This window comes from Marmota monax, unplaced genomic scaffold (assembly GCF_021218885.2).
Source record: "Marmota monax isolate L192 unplaced genomic scaffold, Marmota_monax_Labrador192_F-V1.1 WCK01_AAM20220418_F8-fsc00247, whole genome shotgun sequence".
In the NCBI taxonomy this organism is placed as follows: Eukaryota; Metazoa; Chordata; class Mammalia; order Rodentia; family Sciuridae; genus Marmota; species Marmota monax.
The window spans coordinates 1,535,102-1,558,603 of record NW_026694880.1 but is presented as its reverse complement, the minus strand read 5'-3'; the positions used below and the strand labels follow the sequence as shown (position 1 = coordinate 1,558,603).

Here is a 23,502-nt window from a genome sequence, read left to right as displayed (position 1 = left end):
TTTTGATATGCAAAAGTAAATTCTATAGGTTCTTTTCATTACTTCCAGTTAGTTTCTGAAAAACATCATAAGGAAGCTTATTTATAAGTAAGTTCAAAGTGACACCATCTGGTAAGGGTAGAAAATGTTTTGTTTTTTCTTATCATTCTTTTTGATCAAATATTGCTAGTTACAGATCTATAACTGGGAGAAAATCTGTGAATTGTGACAAAAGTCTGGAACTAAGCTATATTGCTAGAAAAGAATAGGGACTTATAATTTTGTTCTTATAAAACAGGATTATATCGACATTTTCAAACATTAAGAAGCCAAACAAGGACAATGGCTGCAACAAAACACAGCCAACTCGAGTCAGAAGCGGGCAGAGAGGCCCATAGACTAGAGATGCTCTCTCCAAGATACAACAGAATCCTTTCTAAAATGAATGAGTGAATGGTGGACCTCCCTAGAGTCCCAGGTGATAAATAAGTGGTTAAAGGCCATTCTGTACCATGTGAGTCAGAATCTGGATTTCATTCCAAACCAAGGGAATCTTCATTTTTAACAAGAATCTCAAGGGATATTGAAGCAAAAAAATTAGTAGTCCCTGCCAGGGAAGACTGGTCACAATAATGTAAACTTGGAAACAAAGTATAGTCAAAATCCACTCCCACTAAATCACTCACAGAATGTTCAACTTTATGAGGCACTAGCACAACTTACCATCTAAGAACTGCTGAAAAATATCAGTGCTATTGTGTGATTGGATGAATTGTCTTCTATATAGGTGACCAGGATTTACATTGGCCAAAATCCTTGAGTGGAGATATTAAATTATACAAACCCTGGCTAGTGAGCTTATTGGGGTATAGCTATGCAAAATAATCACGTTTATTTAATGTATTTTATTAAGCTCTGTAATGATGGTAGTAGCTGTTTTTAGTGATCTAGTCTGGATATTCCTGGTGACAACATGATACTGTTATATGTATATAAAATACTTAACTATCATTCTGTGCTCTGTAATTTAGTCATCCTAAATTCATCTGATTTAAGTATTGAATTAAACAACAACAACAACAAAAATAGTTACTTAAAGAAGGTGGCAGAACTCATTAATGTTTTATCCCAATGAAAATCTTGTTAAAGGAACATCTTAACAGACCATGGCTCTTAAAATATCAAGTTTTAGAACCAGTATAAGCATCAGTAGCTGGCCTTACCATCACTTTTCAACCAATTAACAGATGGTAGATGGTTTCAGTTTCTTGAACAAGTTACATTCAGGGCTCTTTTTAATCTGCTTGTAAGCAGTTGATGAACAATAAGCGTGAAAGACTGTCTTACAAGAATACATACAGTGCTGTGAACTTTTGAAACAGATACTTCTGTTCACAAAACAAGGGACATATTTCCTTTTTCAGCCTTCTGAACTCCACCATCTCACTGTATTCTAGTTATGTTTAAAAAACGTCATAATAAGAGCACAATATAGGGGCAAGAAGGTAAGGAACAGTTAGCACCTTTTAGAAATGTGACTATAACAACCTTGGGGTAGCATTTGAAGCCCATTCTTCAGAATCTGTTGGTAAAACCAAACAAACTTATTTGTGATGATACATCCTAAAGGCCTAGAGTGGATTTTCAGGTGAGGAAAGTGGAATTTTTAGAATTGGTGGACTCTAGATTCAGGAAAGAATACATACGTTGTCAGGAGAAAGGTAGTTTTGTAATACAAATATTTTAATTAATTTGGTCAATTCTTACCAATCTGTAGAAAGTTTCTTCCAGAGGAGAACAAAATACAATATACCTAGTTTAATAATTAAATGAGGAGGAGTTCTGCCACCTTTTCAACACGCCAGTGTAGAATGAGGTAAATTCTACATTTATAACAGCTCTGGATAAAAGGAATAGAATTACAGGATTTACATAGTAAAAGAGTACCTACTGCAGATACATTTCAAATGGATAATTTGCTATATAAAAAGATGAATAAATGAGAAAATTATTAATAAATACTAAAGAAAAATGAGATGAACCTATTCTTGCCTCCAAACACACCTAGTTAAAAGCAAAGACTGGGGAATAAGAAGTAAGGGTTGTAGAGGCTTTGCAAGATCAAGTTTTGCAGATTTGTGTGGTCTTAAAGAGCATTTATAAATAATAAAAATTATTTTCAGAATTGCTTCTAAATTAGGAGAAAAAATAGTGTGTGCTCATGACACGAGAGATGGGGTGAAGAAAGTGATATAATTGAAGCCCTGGCAGTCTTCCTTCCTGGAGTGTTAGGAATCTGTACCACAGGAGAGAGGCTGGTAATCCTGAGGCCCACCTAACTTCCCAAGGACTTTGTGCCTGGCTTGGACCTTTTATTTTCAGTGCTATAGAAGAGTGGTGTCTGCATTGTATAAAACTGGCATGATTTTCATTAGGAAAAAAAAGTAAGAATATGTCTTCAGTACACAATGTCTACAAATTAGTGCAGTACCATTCATGGTCTTGCTTTTCTCTGGGTAGGGAAGGAATTTCAGAATGGACCTTGTAATTAAGGACATTTGATTCGAAAGTACTATTGGCATGTAATGTTAGAGTAGATGGACTATTCATGGACCTCTCCTTTTCATTTGTTCTAATTTCTATAACCATATGAAAGCCAGTAAAAGTAAACGTCACAAAAATCAATACAGAGAAAAAAATCTGTTGGAAAATCTTTCTAGAACAGTAAAGATATGAAACCTGGATATTTGTAACAGGGTGAGGAGAACTAGTTACCAGATTAAAGAGAGTGAACTAGATAAAAGAGAAATCGTTAAAAGACTCATATGAAATTAAGATACATTGTGATATATTTGCAGACCAACTACCTGTGTTGAACCACACACACACACACACACACACACACACACACACACACACAGATTTGCATTTGCAAACATTTTACAGTGCTTGAATATGTGTGTTAGTAAGGCTCTAATATGAGTGGGTTATTTTTTTCCAATTCCATAATGGATATTGTGTATGACCTGGACACAGCTTATTAGATAAAAGTTCTCCACTTACATCTTTTAAATCCATGTCCTGTGAAAGGGAACATTATCCATTTCTGAAGATATCCTCTGTGTCACATTAGTAGGAAATGGAGCTCCAGGTTACCAGACACTATCAGGGTTTTCCCAGTTCCACAAACATTTTGGTTATTTCACACTTCCCTAGTAATTAACATATTGCCTTAAGCAATTTGAAATTCATTTTGAATTTATTATGTAAAAACAACATTTAAAAAATTATTATCTGTATTTATTATTATTATCTGTATTACCTTTTGGGGGTTTGACCTACAAAAGGTAATGCAATCGATGTTTTGCTTCTGAAGGTGCCATAGGCTACTCCATGAGCACATATACCCACTGATCTACCTTGGCTTTGGATCTCAAAACTTGGATCCTTTCCAGTTTGAGACAGCAAGCTTAGCTAGGCCTTGGAAAAGGAGCTGATACATCCAGAAGTCCATGGTGAACATTATTCTGGCAATCACTGATATTCTGGAAAGGAAATAACTGACCTTTTAAAAAATGTAAAATTGATAAGGTTTTTGTTGTAAAGCACATTTTTTCCCTTTTCCTTGAATTCTGCTTCATTTTTTTCTCCAAATTTACTACTGGCCAATTGTTCTTAAGAAATAGAGCCTAGGGTTGGGCTGCAGAGCACTTGCTTGGCATGTGTTTGATCCTCAGCACCACATATAAACCCATAAAATAAATGTCAATTGACAACTAAGGAATATTTGAAAAAAAGGAGAAAGAGCCTGAGGTCATTGGATGGTGCTGAACTGAAGGAAGGTCCAGGAGCTCTGTAAGGCAAGAGAAACTCCTAAGAGATCTGTCAGTGCTGAGGTTGGGGATCAGCCCTATGGGCAATGAGTGAGAAAGCAGTGAAAGGAAGATGGGACCAAAGAGGTGCTCCAAGAAACTCCTTCTGTTACCCACTTCTCCTTCATGGCATTGGCCTGGATCAAGGTGCAGATGCTCTGATCCCTCTTCAGGGTTAGTTCAAGGGGGAGGTGATTAGTACCTACTCAGTGATCATAGATTGCTCAGAGCAAAACATTCTCACCACTGAAATAGATTATCTTTCACTATAAAAAGTTCATGTACTCCTGAGGAATACCCCTAGACTCTAATCACATATCCCTAGGAGTCAAGTATTTATCTTGCCTGACTACTTTATCTTTGATAAAGGTTAAAATTAAAAGTGCTGAATAAAAAAGGATCTTGAACATTAAAATCCTTGGCACTTGATTCTGAAATTTAACAGAATCTTTTAAAGCAGAAAAATATATATTTTCAGAATTCACCATTGAGTTTAAACAGTCTTACACATAATGGCTTAGAACAATTAGTTATGTAAATAGATGCTTTACATAATATGATAATAAATTGAAAATCATGAGGTTGTTTTCTCTAAGTCAAAAGTACATTGAACCTCTGACTCAGAACGAAAGCTCCAACATTTAATGCTTTATGTACATAACTTTATATAACTTTTAAGAAATATTTCTGTATTAATCTTAACCTTTATTGTAATACGGCTCTTAGAAACAATATTAAAGATCTTTTATAACATGATTATCCCTGGTTATATAAACTTATTGGGAAAAATATTTTGGTCATTAAGTACTGCACCAGAGGGCTTAATCTGATCCTTAACTGCAAAGATTTGACACTAATTATGAGTGAATATTCAATTTATCTAATCAACAACAACAAAATTTTTCTTACAATAGAGAGGGCAGTATGATGTGATTATAGAATTCTCAATATGATTTTTTTTTTACTTAAAAACTGCATCATGAGTACTCTTCACAGCAGCGGATGTGTAATCACCTTGGGTTTGATAAGAAATTTCCTATGAAGATAGTACACTCAGGCATAAATAACTTTTAAAAGTATAATTGTTGAACAATTGACATGATGTTACACACATGGAACACCATAACTAGAGAAACACATTTCATGGAAAACTTCAAAATTTATAAAGAAAATTTAAAGAATAAGAATACGTGGCGAATCAGGGGGCATCTTTTGCCCCCTATTAGTAGCAGTAGTTATCTAGAAGACAAGTCCCTTTGAACTTTGAGTAAGTATTTTTCATGCCTTTGTACTTCATTTTCTGTGGTAAATAAAGTAATAAAATTGACAAATTAGCAATATTTCTCCTGTTTATATAATGGCTCTAAAAAACACTATTATTTTGCTTCATGCAACTTGAGAACCATTTGAACATAAGCTACTGGAATTATTATTATTTTTTTGAGTTGTGACTTGTGACTTGTAGGAAGTAGAAAAGTCATCAGTTGTGAAATTAACTTTCATAAAAAGCTTTCTAAATTGTAACAACTAGCCAGATATTTTTGAAAAGCAATTTACTATTATTATGATATACACCAAATGCAAAACATGGTATTATTACACTAGTATCAAAATACTAATAGCCCTCCTTGTAATTTGGATCAAACAACTTTGGGGTTTTTGCCATTCTGAAGTTTCAGATTTAAGCATATTCAGAGTACATTTTATGTGGATTTTCTTGATCATCTTTACAACAATGTACACTGGGAGTGAAACTTGATATCATTGTGGTGAACACAGCAATGAACTTACCAACAATTTGTGACAGGTATTTAGTATCCAGAAATTCTTCATGTTTTGTGAAATTTGAAAGTAATTTTTCTCACAAACTTGCTATAATCTATTGTCAAGAATGAATGACTCAAATATCTGGATTTTCCTGGTTTTGTAGTAATTCAGAAATAATAAAGCTCAAACATAATATATATTAGGTAAAATTATTATCCCTATTGAAAATAAAATTTCAGTGACAATGACATCTTACTACATTAAGTTTTTAAGATGTAACAAAAAACAGAGATACATATTCAATTGTATAGCATAAAATGGCCCAACACAATCTTCATAACAAATCTTCTCATTTGTGTCATTAGCACATAATGAGGTAAGTAGTTGACCCTTTATTCCATCACATTCATAGGGCTTACAAACTTGTGTCTTTACCATTTGTCCTATTAAGGTACCCATACAAGTCCAGCTCTCTTAGGAAGTTCCAGGGTCCACATGTTGAGAGATACATACATGGTCCATTATTTCCTTTCCCAGAGTTTAAGTACTGGCTTTATTTTATGATTTTCCTTCCAGGCAAGGATCATTCTTAAAAACAATCTGCTTTCACAAAACTTAAATTTTAATAAATAAAACTGAGAATTTGAAAGTCTTAGTTAAAAACACAAGTCATTCAGGTTACTATAAGCATATGAGTGCCTGGACACGGGTCTTCTTTCACACTGCACTTATAACACAGTGGCACTTGTTTTATAAGCCATTATCTCTTTGAGTGAGATGACACTTGTGAGGTTCAGCATTGACACTCAGCCTCTTCTTTCAGACCTCCAACCAGGTTGACAGTAGTGATGACGGTGGTCCCTGTTGTAGATACCTGTGCAGTAAGAGACTTTATTTCACATGGGCTAATAAATTGATGCCAAATGGTATCATTTTTAGCAGTGTTTCTCAAATCTTAAGGTGCTTGAAAATCACCTGTAGGTCTTGTTAACACATAGATTCCTGGGTACCACCCCAAGGTTTCTGGTTCAGTAGGTTTTGGTTTTGCATGTTTAGTAAGTTCCCCGGAGATGCTGATGCTGATTCAGGAACCACACTTTGAGAATCACTGATTTAGAGCAAAGAAATTCTGATTTCAGATCAGTTATACAAATGCCACCTCTCTGAGTTTTCTTCTCTCTCTCTCTCTCTCTCTCTCTCTCTCCCCCTCATTCACTCTTAAATCTCTCTCTCTCCTTTAAATGGTAAGAACTAGGTTTAATAGTTTTTAAAATATTCACTCTTATTCTGAGCTTTACTTGTCTATTAAGGCATGTTACCAAAATATCTGAGATTTTTTCTCAAACTATTTAAAGTGCTAACTTTTATCCCAATCTGAAAATTACAACTCTCCTTTCATGCAACACACATAAGACAAAAAATTATCACATGTACAAAATACACTATTTGCACTGATAATAGTGGAGATATTTAGCAATGTAGTTCCATAAACCTGTATAAAAGGGTTGTTTTTGCTTTGAGTAGGAAAAGGCACAAGGTAACAGAATCCTAAATTCAAAAGTTTATAAAATAAATCTGGATGCATTACTTTTCTCTGAAAATGATGAGTAGGGCAAAAAAGAAAGAGATAATAAAATATTAATTATCTTCTAAAAATATTCTGTCCAAATCTTTCTCAAATATTGTGTCCCTATCTTGTTTTAATACAATCAGAAGACTTGCTGATATACTATGAGATGAAGAGCATTGTTTTCATGAACCCTTCTTCTACTTTTAATGTAATTTCAAGGTGAATATTTGAATCAGAAGATTTTTGAAGAAGAACAAATCTAAAGTACTCAGTGCTTTGAGTTGCAGATCTATTGTTTATGCTACACATGCTCTACTCCTTTAGTTCATGTGTGAGTTGACAGCAAGGCTCTCTTTCCTCCTAACCACCTGAATCTCAGCACAAGCCCAGTGGAAATCACTGGCATAGAGAGTGTAATTAAATGTATGGTCCATTTTCTGGTGAGGACCATCCTCCTTAGTTGTGGCACAGCACTGCCACATCAGGTAGCATCCCTTGAGTTGTGTGTCCTCTTGTGCTCTTCAACATGTCTCCCTGCCTAGATTACAGCTCTCTTGAAGGCACTCACCTCTTCCTTATTCCCTGTGACCTTGATTTTATCTTATTTTTAAATGTTAAAGTTTTTCCTAAGAGACAGAAATTATTACATATTAGGAGTTACTACAATTTTAAAATTTTAATATACTGTCTTACTGGTCATATGTTGGGGAAGAAATATTTGCAACAGTAAGGTTATAAACCTGAGAAAATTGCCATCAATGAGTGGTAAACTAGTGGAAAATAAAGTTGAATAGTCCTTATTTTATGTGGTTTTGAAAGGTAGTTTATAAATTTTCTAATGTAATATTTTATTTTATATATATTCTTTCAGATGTCACATTGTATTGATAGTATTTTGTGAGTTTTTTTTTTTTAAATGTGAAGTTGTTAATATATGGCAGTTGTTAATCAAGAGTTAGTAATTGCTATCTCTTTTAGTAACCAAAAGAAAATCACTGAATAATACTTGGTGATTTTTAACAGCCAATTTGAATGTGTGAGATTAAAATAACAAGGGATTATAAAAAGGATTAGAAATGTTCAAACATTTAATTGACACACGTTTAAATACATGAAGCTAAAAGTCAAATAGCCTGAAATAAGTTCAGTAATGTTAAACTTCTAACATGTTCAAGTCAAAAGTTGAGATTAGTTTAAACTCACTTTTTTTTTATTTTCAAAGAGCAATAAGTTATTTTAAAAAAAATCAATGAATAATTTTAGCTTCAGATCATTAGGGTAATAAAATTTCTTTTACAGATATTTTTAAAAAGAATAGTTTGACTCAGGTATCCTCGTCATATGAATAAATATTCTACCAGTTTTGCAGTGGTCCTGCCCCGTTGGCTGCTGGGAGTGTGCTTATGCTGGTGAGCACAACTTGCTCTGAGAGTTTTGAAACATTATCAAAGTTGCTGATCTGGGTGGTCAGAGACTTCCTGCTCTCTGTGCTTGTCCTTCCCCGGGTGAGACGATCCTCCTGGCGATGGTGAGCTCCAAGGCAACAGCAAGAAAATGCAGCTTTAAATTCCTCCCGAAATTTTCCTGGGAGAATGAAAGAGAAAGGAATTATGCATAAACGTTTCAACAAATACTGCTTAAGGTACAACTGAGGAACTCCCCTGAGCCAAACTACCAATGAGGTGCAATGTTTTACAAAGATGGAAAAAATGGGAAAAGGAAATTAATGTTATTGGTAGATTCTTGTAACAATGAGACTTCTTCTATGTGATGCTCATTGTTTGTTTCATTCCTTTTAGATCATACCCCATGTATTTATGAATTTAATTGTATTTAACTATATCATTACAATAAAAATGATCATCTATAGAGGCATGCTCAGAGATACATTATTTTTATTCAAAAATAATGAAAGCCATGTTATGCATTGCCCAAATTGTACAGAAATGACTCCCTCAATTTCATTCTAAAAAAGATACTAATGGCACACAAAAGTTCAACAAAATATCTAGAAAAATATATTAAACCATTTATAAGCATTATAGCTTATATCAGAAGAAAATACAGAAGGGGGGAAATCTTTAGAAGTCTGGATCAAAATTATTGATGGACAACTAGAAAGTTGTGAAATGAAACAATCACCTTTATTAGAGCTAATGACAGTGCTGGAAATCATCACTTGTTTTCTTTGTGCCTCAGTTAACTTTGCTGGGTTACCAAGTATTTACATGAGAATATGAATGTTAAAGCATCAGGATACCCCAAGTTTCAGCAATTATTGGCTGTTTTCCCTAACTCATTCTTAAACCCATACCAGAACTTTGACTTGGCAATAAAATGAATTGTTATTTTTACATATAAAAATATCATATATTAAGCTAATAGGTTAGAGAAGAAGACAATCAAAGATGTAGTCAATGAAAATGCAATTATAAAAGTCAGGCAGGTAAAATAGAAAGAAAACAATAGTTATTTAAAATCATATTTTTTCCATAGACTTAGGTAGAGTGAATAATTTATAGATGTGTGTATGTACATGTTGCTTACCTTATGTATAATTTATTAACAATAGTTTTTGTGGTCAGTGAGACCACACAATTTGGAAAAGGAACAATAAACAGATAAAAATTATTTTATATAATTGTGAATCATTAAGTTTAAAATAGGACACACAAGATTCTATGTTATTCATTTCTTACAAATTTCACTTTCTTCCTATTTCAACACTTTTTCTAAATTTACCAGAAAACAAAACAAAACAACAACAAAAAAAACCACTTAGATAATTTTCTCTGACGAGTGAGGTAATGTGTTTCTTCTCAGAAGACACTCAAGCAAATCAGGTCAGAGGAAAATTTGTTTCAAGTAGCAACAAAGCTCTTCACATACTTCAAGATTGTTCCAAACTTTTGGTTATCGATCCCTCAGCCTCTTTTAGAATTATGGATTATAGAAAAAATAGTTGAAAACTTACCACTGAGAAAATTGTAAATAATGGGGTTTGCAGCACTATTGGCATATACAAGCCAGTGGGAAAATGTAAACCAAGCATATACAGTCTCTCTGTCTTCAGTGTGGGCAAACATTCCAAATACTCTGTAGGAAAAGAAACAAAAACAGAAAATCCAGAGTGATTCTGGGAGGCACATTTTAAATAATCAATTCAAAGGTGAGCAGGGCCCTTGGTAGGCCTAACCCCTAGTCCTCTGAGCAGGTATCTATCACTGATAATTTCATGACAGCAGAGTCCCTTTAGAATAGCTTCAGTACCTGAACAGACACACCATGGTTCAATCAGTAAGTCAAAAACTGAGTAAAATCAGAGGGGCGGCAAATGCAATGTTTTATGGTAAAAAAAAAAAAAAATACAGAAATCGAATATATATCCTTCTTATTTCATTTTGTTTCTAAATACAATTGTACAATGTTTTGTTGATATTCACATACTATTGTGATTTAAAAAGCACTTCTTTTAAGTAATACTTCTTATTTGTTGGATTTGACTGATCAGGCAAAAAGTTAAGTTTCAAGGAAAAGAAGCTAGGATATTTTTGTATGTGAGAGAGAAAGAAAAAAGCATTTAATATTCAGGGCAAACCTAGAGCTAAGTATTTTAAGAAAATGTATGTGGTAAAGAGAAGAACGATTTTCAAGATTCTTTTTAAAACATTTTAACTTTGTGGGAAAGAAAACACTCAAAAGCTTGAAAATATTTTAAATTGAACTTGGACTTTTTCCTTAGAAAGCTATTTGTTTTCCTTGGATAGGATGATATTTAACTCAGAAGTATAAGATAAATATTACTGACAAGTAAGTATTTGGAAATAATGAAAGGAAAAGGTACAAGTGCTGAGATATAGGAAATTCAAATGAACAACCAAGAGAGCAGTAAATCCACTTTTTGTTGAATTTTGACTGGGTAATAAAGGAGAGAGAGATAGAGAGTAAGAAACCCACCCATGAACATAGCATATTTTCTTATAACATTCTTAAGAACAGAACACAACATCTAGCAAAAGTTCAGAATAAATTTGTATGGGATTTCTCTGAGCAAGAAAAATAAGAAGGGGTGATTATGGAAAGATATGAAGGCAAAACAATTTTCATTATCTAGCATATGGCTCAAGGAAAAGCCACTCAAAATCTTATACCTTTAAGGTTGGGATGGCAGTAAATAATATTATTGAACAAAAGTTTATTTTCCAATTTTTTTTCTCTATTGAAAAATCAATTAGGCAATCAAAAACAAGGGCCAAAGAGAATGAGAAATTTTTGGAGCTGGTTCTACCATCTTTAGTCAGTTTCCAGCCAAAGCTGCTGCTCTCCAGAGTCCCCAGCTGTGAGGAATATGATATTGACTCTGAAGCAGGAAAGAAAAGCAGCAATTCAAGGTTAAGTTTGAAGTCTATTATAAACAGAATTAGTATAGCCTTGGGACCTGTCTATTTGCAATATTTTTGCTAATTCCCAATAAAGTTGACTGGTCCTGAAGTTCAGAGTAGACCACTGCCTTTGCAACCACTTTTACTGTCATATTGACCCATTATCTGAACTTAATAGTAGTCATGTCTGCAGCATAACAAATTCTATACTTTCCCCCATTGAAAAATGTTGTGCTAATTTTTATTAATCTTCAATTTGAGATTATTTCAGTAATTTAAAGGGATTTTCTCTTCTAAGGTTAGACATTCAGCACATAATATCTGTTTTGATTACTTTTTTGTTGTTGTTTAGTGCTTCAAACAAAAGCTTATCTCTTTTTATCCTTTGGAGAGAATTTTTTCATGATTGGCTACTCTTTGAGAACAAAGTTTTGCAAAACCCATTTGTTCCCATCAAAAAAGAACTCTTAAGCTGTAAATGAGGTTTTTTTTTTTTTTTTTTTTGGTTTTGTTTTGTTTTGTTGGCATTAGAACTTTTTCTGCATCTTAGGCTTAGCAATTAGCTTGAGGAGGTTAGAGGAAAGGTCTGTTTTATGTCTGCCATTCAACTGAGAATCTGCATGAACAAGAGCACATGTCAATGTACTCTCAAAGGATATTCACCTTACCTGCTGGTAACAACAGCATAACTGAGTTATCTGGCCTGACAAGCTATCAAGGCAGAAAGTGGAGATTTTGGGTTTTGCCAACAACAACAACAAAAGTTCTTAATTAAAATGTCAAGTCACTTTATTTTCAAATAGTTGATGTCCTTTACCTCTTTAGTACATTGAGGATGCTAATCGGCAGATAACAAATTGCAAACACCAAAAGCACCACCATCAACATCCTAGCTGTTTTCCTTCTGGCTCGGATCTGCTTGATTTCAGCCGCCACAGCACTAATCCGGGACTTGGTAGGCTGCCCTGGTCCTCGGGGCTGTGAAACCTGCTGCAGGGGCTTCCATTTTCTCTGAACTACAGATGATGTTCCAGGAATCTGAAAGGAAAGGGAATCCTTTATTGGTACTTGGTTTAGGAAAGTTCCACTTTGGAGAAGTCATTAGAAGACACAGGAAAGGGTCTCAGACGCTGGCTGTCTGGGAAGTTTGAGCACCTGTTTCTCCAGAGCATTTGCTAGGTTGAGTATGTTCTTGGCATTCATTTACTCGAATGCCAAATGGGTGTTGGTGGGAAAAAATAATAATAATTAAAAATAATTTTGTCGAGGCATACCGAGAACAGCAAGTGGAAAATATATCTTCTCATATAAAGAAAAGCAAAACGTGGGGGGAAAGAATGCTAAGAAAAGGGCAACCATATCATCCCACAAGGAATTCTAGATTCAGATCCCTTGACTAAATTTACAGAGAAAACCCTAGCAGGTAAAGGAAAAAGTAACGTGAAGGGATTTTTTTTCATGCATCAATACTGCCATCTGCTGTCAGAAGAAGAGAGAGGACTTAAGAATCAACTGCTTTTTGTTAAGGTTTTGTGTTTCGCAGATTTGGACAAAGCAAATCTTTGTGGTGGGGGCCGGGGGAGACAAATATTCTCTGTTGTTTACAATTTTTAGTAATGGAATTGTTTAAAACCAATTTTTCAGTTCAGCCTTTTAAAATGCACACATGCAAAAATAATGAGAATCCTTTGTGGTCTTACATTAACATTTCAAATAGCTAGAATTTGAAACAACAGTTATACAACTTGTACTTTTCCATTTCTTTTCAAAGTTATTTGATAATAGCAGGGAGTCCTGCCAAGTATAATATTTTCTTAATTATAAGCTCATGAAGATTGATAGGGTTTAGTGAGCAAAACAATAAAATTCAGCATGCCTAATTTTTTGTAAGAGGAAAATGTGCCAACAAGCACACCATACGGCTGTCTAACTTCTATTAAGATTATTCAGCTGTTGCTTTTATCTCTGTGCTGCACGCCAGGACAGACCAATGTGTCCCTGTGGTCTCTCAGAATGAACGTTAGATGGATTCTGTTGCTTTTACACCACAAGATCAAAGTCTGTTAGATAATCTTTAATTTGAGAACAAAATTTTACTTTGATGTCTACACAGCAGAAATAAAAGATGCTCCTTTTGACCATCTTCTCTCTTGAAGAATAGTCCATGATGCTAATGAAAACCTGAACTTAAATAGGAAACATCTAATAAATGATTTTCCTCCTCCCTCTGTATGTCCTGTTATGTTGACTACCCTTTTCACACAGTGGTGGTACAGTTCAGTCTTCTCATGTAGTGGTTAAGGGAAGATAGGAGCTGAGAAGCCCTTCCTCTTTTGTGACTCTTTAAGCATTTTTTTTTTAAGCAATTGAGATGAAGCAGCAATGGATGCTGGAAAGTTCCAGAACTCTAGCATGAAAGCCCCCAAAGTGCCTGCTAAATGGTCTTGAACTATTTTCTAAATGATCTCAGAGAGATCATTTAAACTTTTGTGATTCTATTATTGAGTGTTTCCCTGAAGGAGAGAACCAACAATCTGCATCTGATGATTATAGAAACCATCCGAAACAGTTCCCATGAAGAGAATCTACCACAGGGAGCACAGTTATGGTCCCAGCAGTCATTAAAAAAATTCAGTGATGCCCCTTTTCAGATCATAACCTAAACAAAGGACAGAAAAGATGCTCAATCTTGCAACTTATTTTGAGGACACATAACTGTTCTCCACTGATAAGCTGAACAAAGAAATTGAATATCCAGAGAAAACTGGCATAAAATTAATTAGGAGTTACTGACATTAACTGAATTTCAGGAATAATGAATAATTGTGAGTGATTCTTAACTCATAACTAAATCAGATTATAATCTCATTTTATAGGTTTTGATCATGTAGGTACTGAGAAGGATTATATCAAAGTCCCTATCTTTAATGTGTGAAACCAGAATTTGCAGTCAGATCATCAAAACTCATGTTTTTCTATTGCGATGCAAGTTTTTCATTTGTAAACTTGTGCAAAGTGATTTGGGATGGGAGTCAGTAAAATTTTGAATACATGTTTAGTTACATGGAAACAGTAATAATGATACAAAAGACATGAAAGTTTAATCTTGAGAGGCTGCTTTTGTGGGAAGGTCTTTTCCTTGCCATGTTGGTCAGGGCTCCATAATCTTTAACTGTGGAGAGCACATTCACAGACACAACACTTTTATAGCACTATTTTAAACATTATGAATCATCTTTCACAAGAAACTATGTCCTAAAAGAGGAATTACCACCATTATGAATTTGAAATATCATGTAAATGATGGACTTTGGAAACTACACTGTCTGAAAAAGTATTTGTGACCAGAATGAAGCTACATGAAAAGGGAAAACATGCTACAGACATTAAAAAGAGAATAAGGACTTTTATGAACAACCAGTAAGTTTGCCAACTTACATGAAATGGGCAAAGTACCCAAAAAAGGATTACCCAAAGCTGAGATTGTGCAGTATTTAACAAACCTTGCTGAAAAAAATCTGCAAGTCTATATAGATTCATTGATTAATCCTATGCAACAAGAAAAAATAAATAACATATATGTTTTGGGATTCCTTACAAAATTCATAGACAAGATAATACTGTGCAGAACATTTTATGAGGTTGCATTTACCTTGATAATCAAAGAAATGATAATAGAGGAAAACTACTAATCAAATATCCCTCATGAATAGAGAAAAAAAAGATCCTTAAAAACATTTTCAAATCAAATCAGCAATGTGTAAATACGATGATTCAGTTCGCTCACTTGGAATGTTTCCATCAGTAGTTTTGACTTTACTTTGAAATATCAGTTAATAAAATTTATCATATTAATGGTATAGAAATGATAAATTCAATAGATAAAAGCACTTGAAAAATTCAACATGGGAATTTGAAAATTTCCCATTCATGATTTAAAAAACTCTCAGTAACCAATAAAAGGAAACTTTCTCAATCTTTTATCACCCTACTAAATGATGAAAGATAAGTACATTTTTATAAATCTGGGAGTAATGAAGTTTTCCTATACTATTTCCAATCAACATTGTATAAGAGTTTTCGACCAGTATAAGAAGACAAGAAAAATAAATAAGAGGCAAACATATTGATTCTATTGAGAAGAAATCATTGCTTACAAAGAAAATCTGGACACAATCATGCCAGAACTAATAAATGAATTTAGCAAGATGAAGAACACAAAATCAATTGTTATATCTCTATACTGGTAATAAACAAATGGAAAATTAAATTACAATATAGACGTTTCATTCATACATAAAATTCAGACAAAATATGTGCCCTGAAAACTATTAAATGTGGTTTGAAGACCTAATTAATGAAGATATTCATGTTCTAGAAGATTTAGTATTGTTAATATGCTAATTTTTCAAAAATTGATCCATACATTTAATGCAAAAATTCCATTCAAAACCACAAACTCTTTTGTATTTTTGTAGCAATTGAAACACAGTTTTTAAGTTTTTTTGTGTGTAAAATGTAAAGGACCTGTAATACAAAACATTTTTGTTAAAAGAACGAAGTTGGAGAACTGATATCATCTGATTTCAAAACAGTGTGTGCTTATGTGTATGTATTAATTGTGTGTATTCAGAGGACTAGTCTGATTTTCACATTTTCAATTACCACATTAAGAAGGTGTCTAGGGAAAGAGACATCTAAAAAAAAAGTGCAAAGAATTGTCATGAGACCAAATACAGAATCATTCAATGGCCAGAAAGGAGAGGATAACCATTTAAAGGAAAGAGATGCAGAAAGACATACAGAAGGGTCAGGGTAGGGAGTATATGGATAGTGAAACCGTGAACACCATTGTTTAATTTTGTAAAAGTATCAAGCAAGAAAAATTTTAGGAAATTATTCTTTAAGAATCATTGGTGACTATAGTGAAAGCTGTTTCACTACAGTGATAGAACTTGAAACATGAACAAAGGTCCTGAGAAATCAGTGTTGTTGAGAGAAAAAGAAGACAAGTGAAAAAAAAAAAAAGAAGAAGAAGAAGAAGAAGCAAAGAGTGAAACTGGTATCTAGAATGGTCTTGAGAATTTGGATGACACTTTTTCTTACCATGTAACAAATGACTGCACCAGGAGGAGGAGTCTCAAGTCTCCTTTGTCCTTACCCTGTTCCTTGATTCATTACCCATTTCATCAGCACAGAGTGCAGCAGACACTTGACAGGTGCTGGCTGTCTTACATGAAACAATAACCACACATTTCTCTGTTTGGCAGGGAAAGTGGGACTTTTTCTTTTTCCCCACACTCAACAACATTTGAGGATAATTGTGTTCCAACACCCCAGTGACTTTTTCTCATTAAACTCTATGACTTTTTGTAATTAAAAAAAAAGAAAAGAAACAAAAACAAAAACAATAAAAAATAAAATAAAAAACTTGGCACTACTGTGTTAGAATTAAGATCCACATGCTAAGTTCTAACAACAAGGATTATAACAATGTTTGTTGTCCCTTCTCTGTTAACTTCATTCTCACAGTAAATACCCACTTTAAGAGCCAATAGCCTTATGGATTACCACTGCTATAACTGATCTTCTCAGCTAACCCCAAACCTTTTTTTGGGTTCCCTGACCATCTCCAGATCCATTGGTCCAACCTTATCTGTCTTTCAGGGTACTAGCTCTTCCTTGTAGAAATATACTTCCTTTCTCCTTTCAGACAACTAATATTTATTGTCCATTGACTAGGCTCTCTCACCTCCTGCACTTCTAGGGATATAGCCTCCACTCATAGACAAACCTTGGGTAGTTCTTAATTATACTCTTTCATTACATGGACCTATCAAATTGCATTTAACTCTTTTTCCCTTCTTACATATTTAGCAGAATTTTCAAAGAGAAATCTCCATCTTTTTAATTTTTATTTAAAAAATCAATTTTCCTTTTCTTTTTTAGAAACAGGTTGAACATACCATAAATTTATGGTTTTAAGGAGTAGAAATAAGTAGTTTTTACTGTACTTACAGAGCTGTACAACTACAACACCATCACTACCTAATTCCAAAACATCTTCATCATTCTGAAACACAGCTCTAAACTCATCAGTAATCATTCCTCACTGTCCCTTTCTGCCACACTTGGTAAGCACAAATCATTTTGTCTTTATAAATTTGTCTACTCTCAATACTTCACATAAATGAAAAGATCTTTATTGTATGTGATCTTTGTACCTGGCTTCTTTCATTTAGTATCATGTTTCAAAAATCACTTGTGCTGTGGTTTTGTGTCAGAACTTCATATCTTTTCATAGCTGAATAATACTCTGTGGTGAGTATAGACCACAATTAGTTTATCCAGTCATTCATTGATGAACATTTGGGTTATTTCCGCTTTGGGCTACTATTATTTATACTGCTGTGAACATTGTTGTGTAAGTATTTGTGGGGACATGTTTTCAGTTCTTTTGGCCATGTACCTAGGATTGAATTGGTGGGTCATATAATAGTTCTTTAAAATTTTGGGGAACTATCAATATGTTTTCCTAAGTAGCTACCTATTTTGCATTTGCAATGGCAATGTACAAGAATCTGATCTCTCCACATTTTTACAACCAAAATTATCCTTTAAAATTTGGGAGGCTGTCCCATTGATTATGAAAACATAGATACTGTGGTTTGGTTTGAATTTCTCTAATAACTAATAAAGTTGAAAAGTTTTCCATGGGTTTATTAGCCATTCATATATATTTTATTAAAACCTTTGAATAGAAGAAATTTGTATTTAAATTTATGCACACTTTTTTTCCTTATTGTTCATTCATAAGAATTCTTTATAAATTCTAGAGACCAGTCTCTTAACAGATAAATGATTTGCAGATATTTTCTGACATTCTGTGGATTTACTTTTCATTTTCTAATGATGTACTTTGAAGCGGAAAAGTTTTAATTTTGATGATGTCTAATTTATTTGTCATTTTATGCTTGTGGTTTTAGAGTCATATTTAAGAATTCCTTGCCTGAGCCACTGCATGGTGGAAACCTATGTTTTTTTTTTTTCCTAGAAGTATTTTAGTGTTACTCATACATTTCAACCTATGATTCTATTTAAGTTAAATTTTGTATATGGTGTGAGGGGATTCCAACTCCATTTTTTTGTGAGTGGTTATACAGTTGTCCTAGCACTACTTGCTGACAAGACTGATTCCCCTCAGTGAGTTATGTTGTAACCCTTGCCAAAAATAAATTGACCATAAATACTCAGGTTTATTTGTAGACTGTGAATTCTATTCTACGGAGCTATCTGGCTGTCTGTATGTAAGTAGTATATTATTGTCTTGATTACTACAGTGCTATCTTAGGATTTCACATTGTGAAGTAAATTTTCCAACTTGTTTTTCTTAGACAAGATAATTTTGGCTATTTTCTGTTCATTATATTTACATATTAATTTTTAGTATTAATTACTTGTCTATTTCATAAAGGAAAAAAAAAACAGACACCTAGAAATTTACAGGGATTGTATTGACTCCATAAGTCAATTTGGTAATAATTTCTGTCATACCAATATTCAGCCTTTTTTGTTCTTTATCAAATTGAAGAACTTCTTTTTAGCCTAGTTTTTTGAGAGCTCTGCTCATGAACGTTGTATTTTGTGAAATGCTTTTACTGTATCTGTTGAAAAGATCCTGTGAGTTTTTCTCTTTATCCTATTAATATTATGCATTACATTGATTGATTTTCATTTATTAGACCCACTTTACATTTTTAGGTTAAATCACACTTGGTCATCATGTGCAACCCCTTTTATACATTATTGGATTTAGTTTGATAATATTTTGCTGAGTACTTGACATCTCTGTTAATATTTAATTAGAATATAGTTTTCTTTGGTTTTAGTGGAAGGGTATGCTTTCTCTTGACCTTAAGGAATGAGTTCTCTTGTCTTCTATTTTCAAAAGTTTGTGAAGTATTTGAAGTATTTGTATTAATATTTAAATGTTTGGCAGAATTCAGTGAGAAAGTCAATAGATGCTTATAGATATAAATTTTCCTCTCAGTACATATTTTACTAAACTCTATATACATATTTGGTATATTGTGTTTTAATTGTCATTGATTTCAAAATACTTGTTTTCCTTGTATAATTTCTTCTCTTAACTATTGGTTATTTCAAAGTATTTAATTTTAATTTTCTTACATATGTAAATTTTCCATTTTTTTGTGTGTGTATGTGTGGTAGAACTGGGGATTGAACCCAGAGCCTTTCATATGCTAAGCAAGTGCTCTAACCATTGAGCGACATCTTTAGCTCCCAAATTACTTTTCATGGTTATTTTATAATATAATTCTATTGTGATAGGAACTTGTACTTTTTATTATTATAGTCAGTTAACATGTACCAGTGCTTGTTTTATGAAGCCCTATCATATGATTTGCTTGAAACATGCATTATATGCATCTGGGACAAATGTATATTCTACTCTTTTTGGTGACATTTGGCAGATATTTGTTAAGTCTAGTGATTGATATTCTTGTTCCAATCTTCTAATTCCATTTTGATCTTCTGCCTACTTTTTCTATTCATTAGAGTTAGTGGAATAGTGGAGTTTTCAATTGAAATTGTTGAACTACTTATTTATTTCACAAAAACTGTTAGTTTTTGCTTGGTCTGTTTGAGTTTCAGTTATTAGGTCCATTTGTATAAATAATTTTTGTATCTTCTGGATGAATTGATTCTTTCATGAATTATTTCTCTTTACCAGTAATGTTTTTTTATAACTTATTTTGGCTAATATTAGTATAACCACTTCAGTTCATTTTTGAGTCCTTTTTACATGGTACATTGTTTTTCCACTATTTTACTTTTTACCTATTTGTATTTTTAAACATAAGGGGTATCTCTTGTAGACAGAGAAAGTTGTTTGTTTGTTGGTTGGTTTTGTCTACTCTAATATTCAATGCCTTTTGATTAAAACATTTCACCTATTTATATTTAATATAATTATTGAGAATATGCAATCTGGTTTTATTTTGAGCCTTTCCTTGGCAAATTTATTGGATCACCTTATGGTTGGCACAATTAGATAATTTTACTTTCAAAGTAGAACTTAGTAAGCTAATTAACTGATATACTTCCTAAAGAAGGATTTTAAAATTCTTTTTATTTGTTCCAATTACTTATACATAATAGTAGAATGTATTTTGACATGTTATACATATATGGAGTATCACTTCTCATTCTTCTGGTTGTACATGATGTAGAATTGCATTGGTCATGTAATAATATATGCACATGGGAAAGTAAAAGTCTGATCCATTCTACTATCTTTCCTATTCCCATTAGCCCTCCATTCCCTACTTCCCCCTTTGTCTAATCCAAGTTACTTTGATTCTTCCCTACCTAACTCCCTCATTGTGAGATAGCATCCACATATCACAGACAACATTTGGCCTTTGGCTTTGGGGAATTGGCTTATTTCATTTAGCATGATAGTCTCCAATTCCATCCATTTACTGGCAAATTCCATAATTTCATCTTTCTTTATGGCTGAGTAGTATTCCATTGTTTATATATAACAAATTTCTTTATCCATTCATAGGTTGAAGGTTTCCTAGGTTGGTTCCATAGTTGAGCTATTGTTCATTGAACTGCTATACATATTGATGTGGCTGAATCACAGTTGTATGCTGATTTTAAGTCCTTTGATTATAAAACTAGGAGTGGGATAACTGGTTCAAATGGTGGTTCCATTTCAAGTTTTCTGAAGGATCTCCATAGTGCTTTCTAGTGTGGTTGCACCAATTTGCAGTCCCACCAGCAATATATGAGTGCACATTTTCCCCCACATTCTCACCAACATTTACTGTTACTTGTATTCTTGGATGATTGCCATTCTGACTGGAGTGAGATGAAATCTCAGTGTGGTTTTAATTTGCATTGATGCCAATTTAATTTCAATAATATACAAAATGTTTGCTCCAATATAGCTACATTCATCCTCTTCCTTCTTTTCAATTATATCTTTATACATCATAAACTGAATCTTTATTATTTTATGCAAGTGTCTTTTAATTTAGATATAAGAAATAATTACAAATAAAATACATGTACACTATTTTTATATTTACCTATGTATTCACCTTTACTGGTGCTCTTTATTTCTTGGTGTGGACTTGAATTACTGCCTTCATGATTCTGCCTTGCAATTGTGATTGACTATTTCTCACACTAGACTTATTTGTTATCACTTAACATTACTGTGTTAATTTTAAGTTCTCCAAGAAGAATATTAAAAAATAAAAAGAGACATAAGAGGGTAAGGAAAGAGCTGGGAAGTAGAAGGTCTTTCAAACTCTTCTGAAAGTAGAAATATAGTCTCAGACCCAAGTATACACTATAGTTCATCCCAAATGCCTCTTGCAGTACCAGAAACAGTACGTGCTTAATAAATATTTATGAGATGAATTAACAAAAGTTCATGCAGTCTTGAAGATTGAAGTGTTGTTAAACTCTCTGAAGGATCAGAACTGGAAATAATGCTGACACTATGCACACAGGGCCAAGCAAGCCAACGTTAAGAAGTTCTTAAACAGAAGATTTTAGATAACAGTCTGTAGAGTTTTCTAAGTCATATTGTCAAAAAAAAAAAAAAAGTAAGTAATTGATTTCAGCAAAGCAATAGCTAATTCTTTTAATGAGGCTTAAAGTTCTTGAGAAAGTTGAACAAGGGCACACAGTTCACTTACTAATAATCTTATGCTTACCAATTCAAAAGTATATAACAGATTCCCTCCATCTCCATAATTTTAAACAAATAGGACAGGCCTTCATTTGATGGCTCACTTGATGTAGCCTATGGCACACATAATGCCTTACAACTCTGTTTATAGTCACTAGCAGTTGGAAATTGAGAGTTGCTCAAGCAGAATTCTACATAATTACCCATTTGAGGTTAATTTACTTTATTGTGGCTGCTAAAGTGAGCTCAGCTGAATTTGCCATTTTCCATTCCAATCTGTTTTGTAAATGTTTTTACTTTCACAGCCCAGGCATTTTACTGCAATCTTCTGAATCATGTGGTTTGCACTAACCAGGACAGTTCATCAACAAGAATGTGGATTATTTCTGAACCTCTAATACAATTTTGAAGTATTTTAGAGTTCATGCAATTGTGAACTATAAGCTTAATTAAGTTATGAAGACATAAATTGTTTGGAGCTTGGTAGTCATTCATTTATTCAAAAATGGTTTTGGAATACTTTCTATGTGAGGCATCTCGTAAGGAATGGGGTACAATGGTAACAAGGCAGGTCTTTGTACCACCCTTAAGGTGTTTTAAATGAATGTTAATTTATAAATAAATAAGTAAATATGAGTTTCTATTATGCATAATGCACTAATGAGTAAAACTGTGGAAGGGGATGCTCTTAACACTGAGCAGTTTCAGCATCTCAATCTAAATAAAAATATCTTCATTACTCTGTGCTCACTGAATATTTTTTCTTCCACAGTAATTTTTTCTAGGTTTTCTTAAAACATCTCTGAGTTAACTGGGCAATGTATTCTTCCACGTCCCCCTTCACTTAAACCCTAAATACTTTCTCATATCTTCTCATTTTTTAACTAAAGCATTTATTGAGCAACAGATATGTATTGAGCATTGTTAACTGTAGTGATACAAACATGAAGGCTATAGTGTATTATCTTAATTTAATACAGTAAAAGAGTCATTATAAGGTAATTTACAAGTGCTATGAAAGAGGTTCATTTATAAAAAGGCAGTCCTATTCAACAATTCAACACATTATTTTGGAAATATAAGCAGAATTGGTTTAAAAGCCAAATAACAGCATATACTATTAAGGTATTTTATTTAATGAGCAGTCTCTATGCTTTAGGTCCTTAATTAGTCTAACGTATGTAACCAATCTGTGAGGTG

The 23,502-nt window shown here is 33.2% G+C and overlaps 1 protein-coding gene across 2 annotated transcripts in view; it reads right to left on the bottom strand.

Moving 5' to 3' along the window:
* Window positions 1–4,491: 4,491 nt before the first annotated feature.
* Hcrtr2 (hypocretin receptor 2) overlaps window positions 4,492–23,502 on the bottom strand; it is a 101,698-nt gene continuing 82,687 nt past the window's right edge. Inside the window, exons 5-8 of one of the 2 annotated variants that reach the window (XM_046426709.2) lie at window positions 12,388–12,608; window positions 10,163–10,284; window positions 8,547–8,772; window positions 4,492–6,492 (exon numbers count right to left, since the gene is read on the bottom strand). In XM_046426709.2, the coding sequence (XP_046282665.1) occupies window positions 6,438–6,492; window positions 8,547–8,772; window positions 10,163–10,284; window positions 12,388–12,608 (624 nt within the window). In that variant the 3' untranslated portion in view covers window positions 4,492–6,437. Of the gene's footprint in view, window positions 8,773–10,162; window positions 10,285–12,387; window positions 12,609–23,502 lie in introns of both variants that reach the window. The other variant, XM_046426708.2, reaches the window with a different exon arrangement.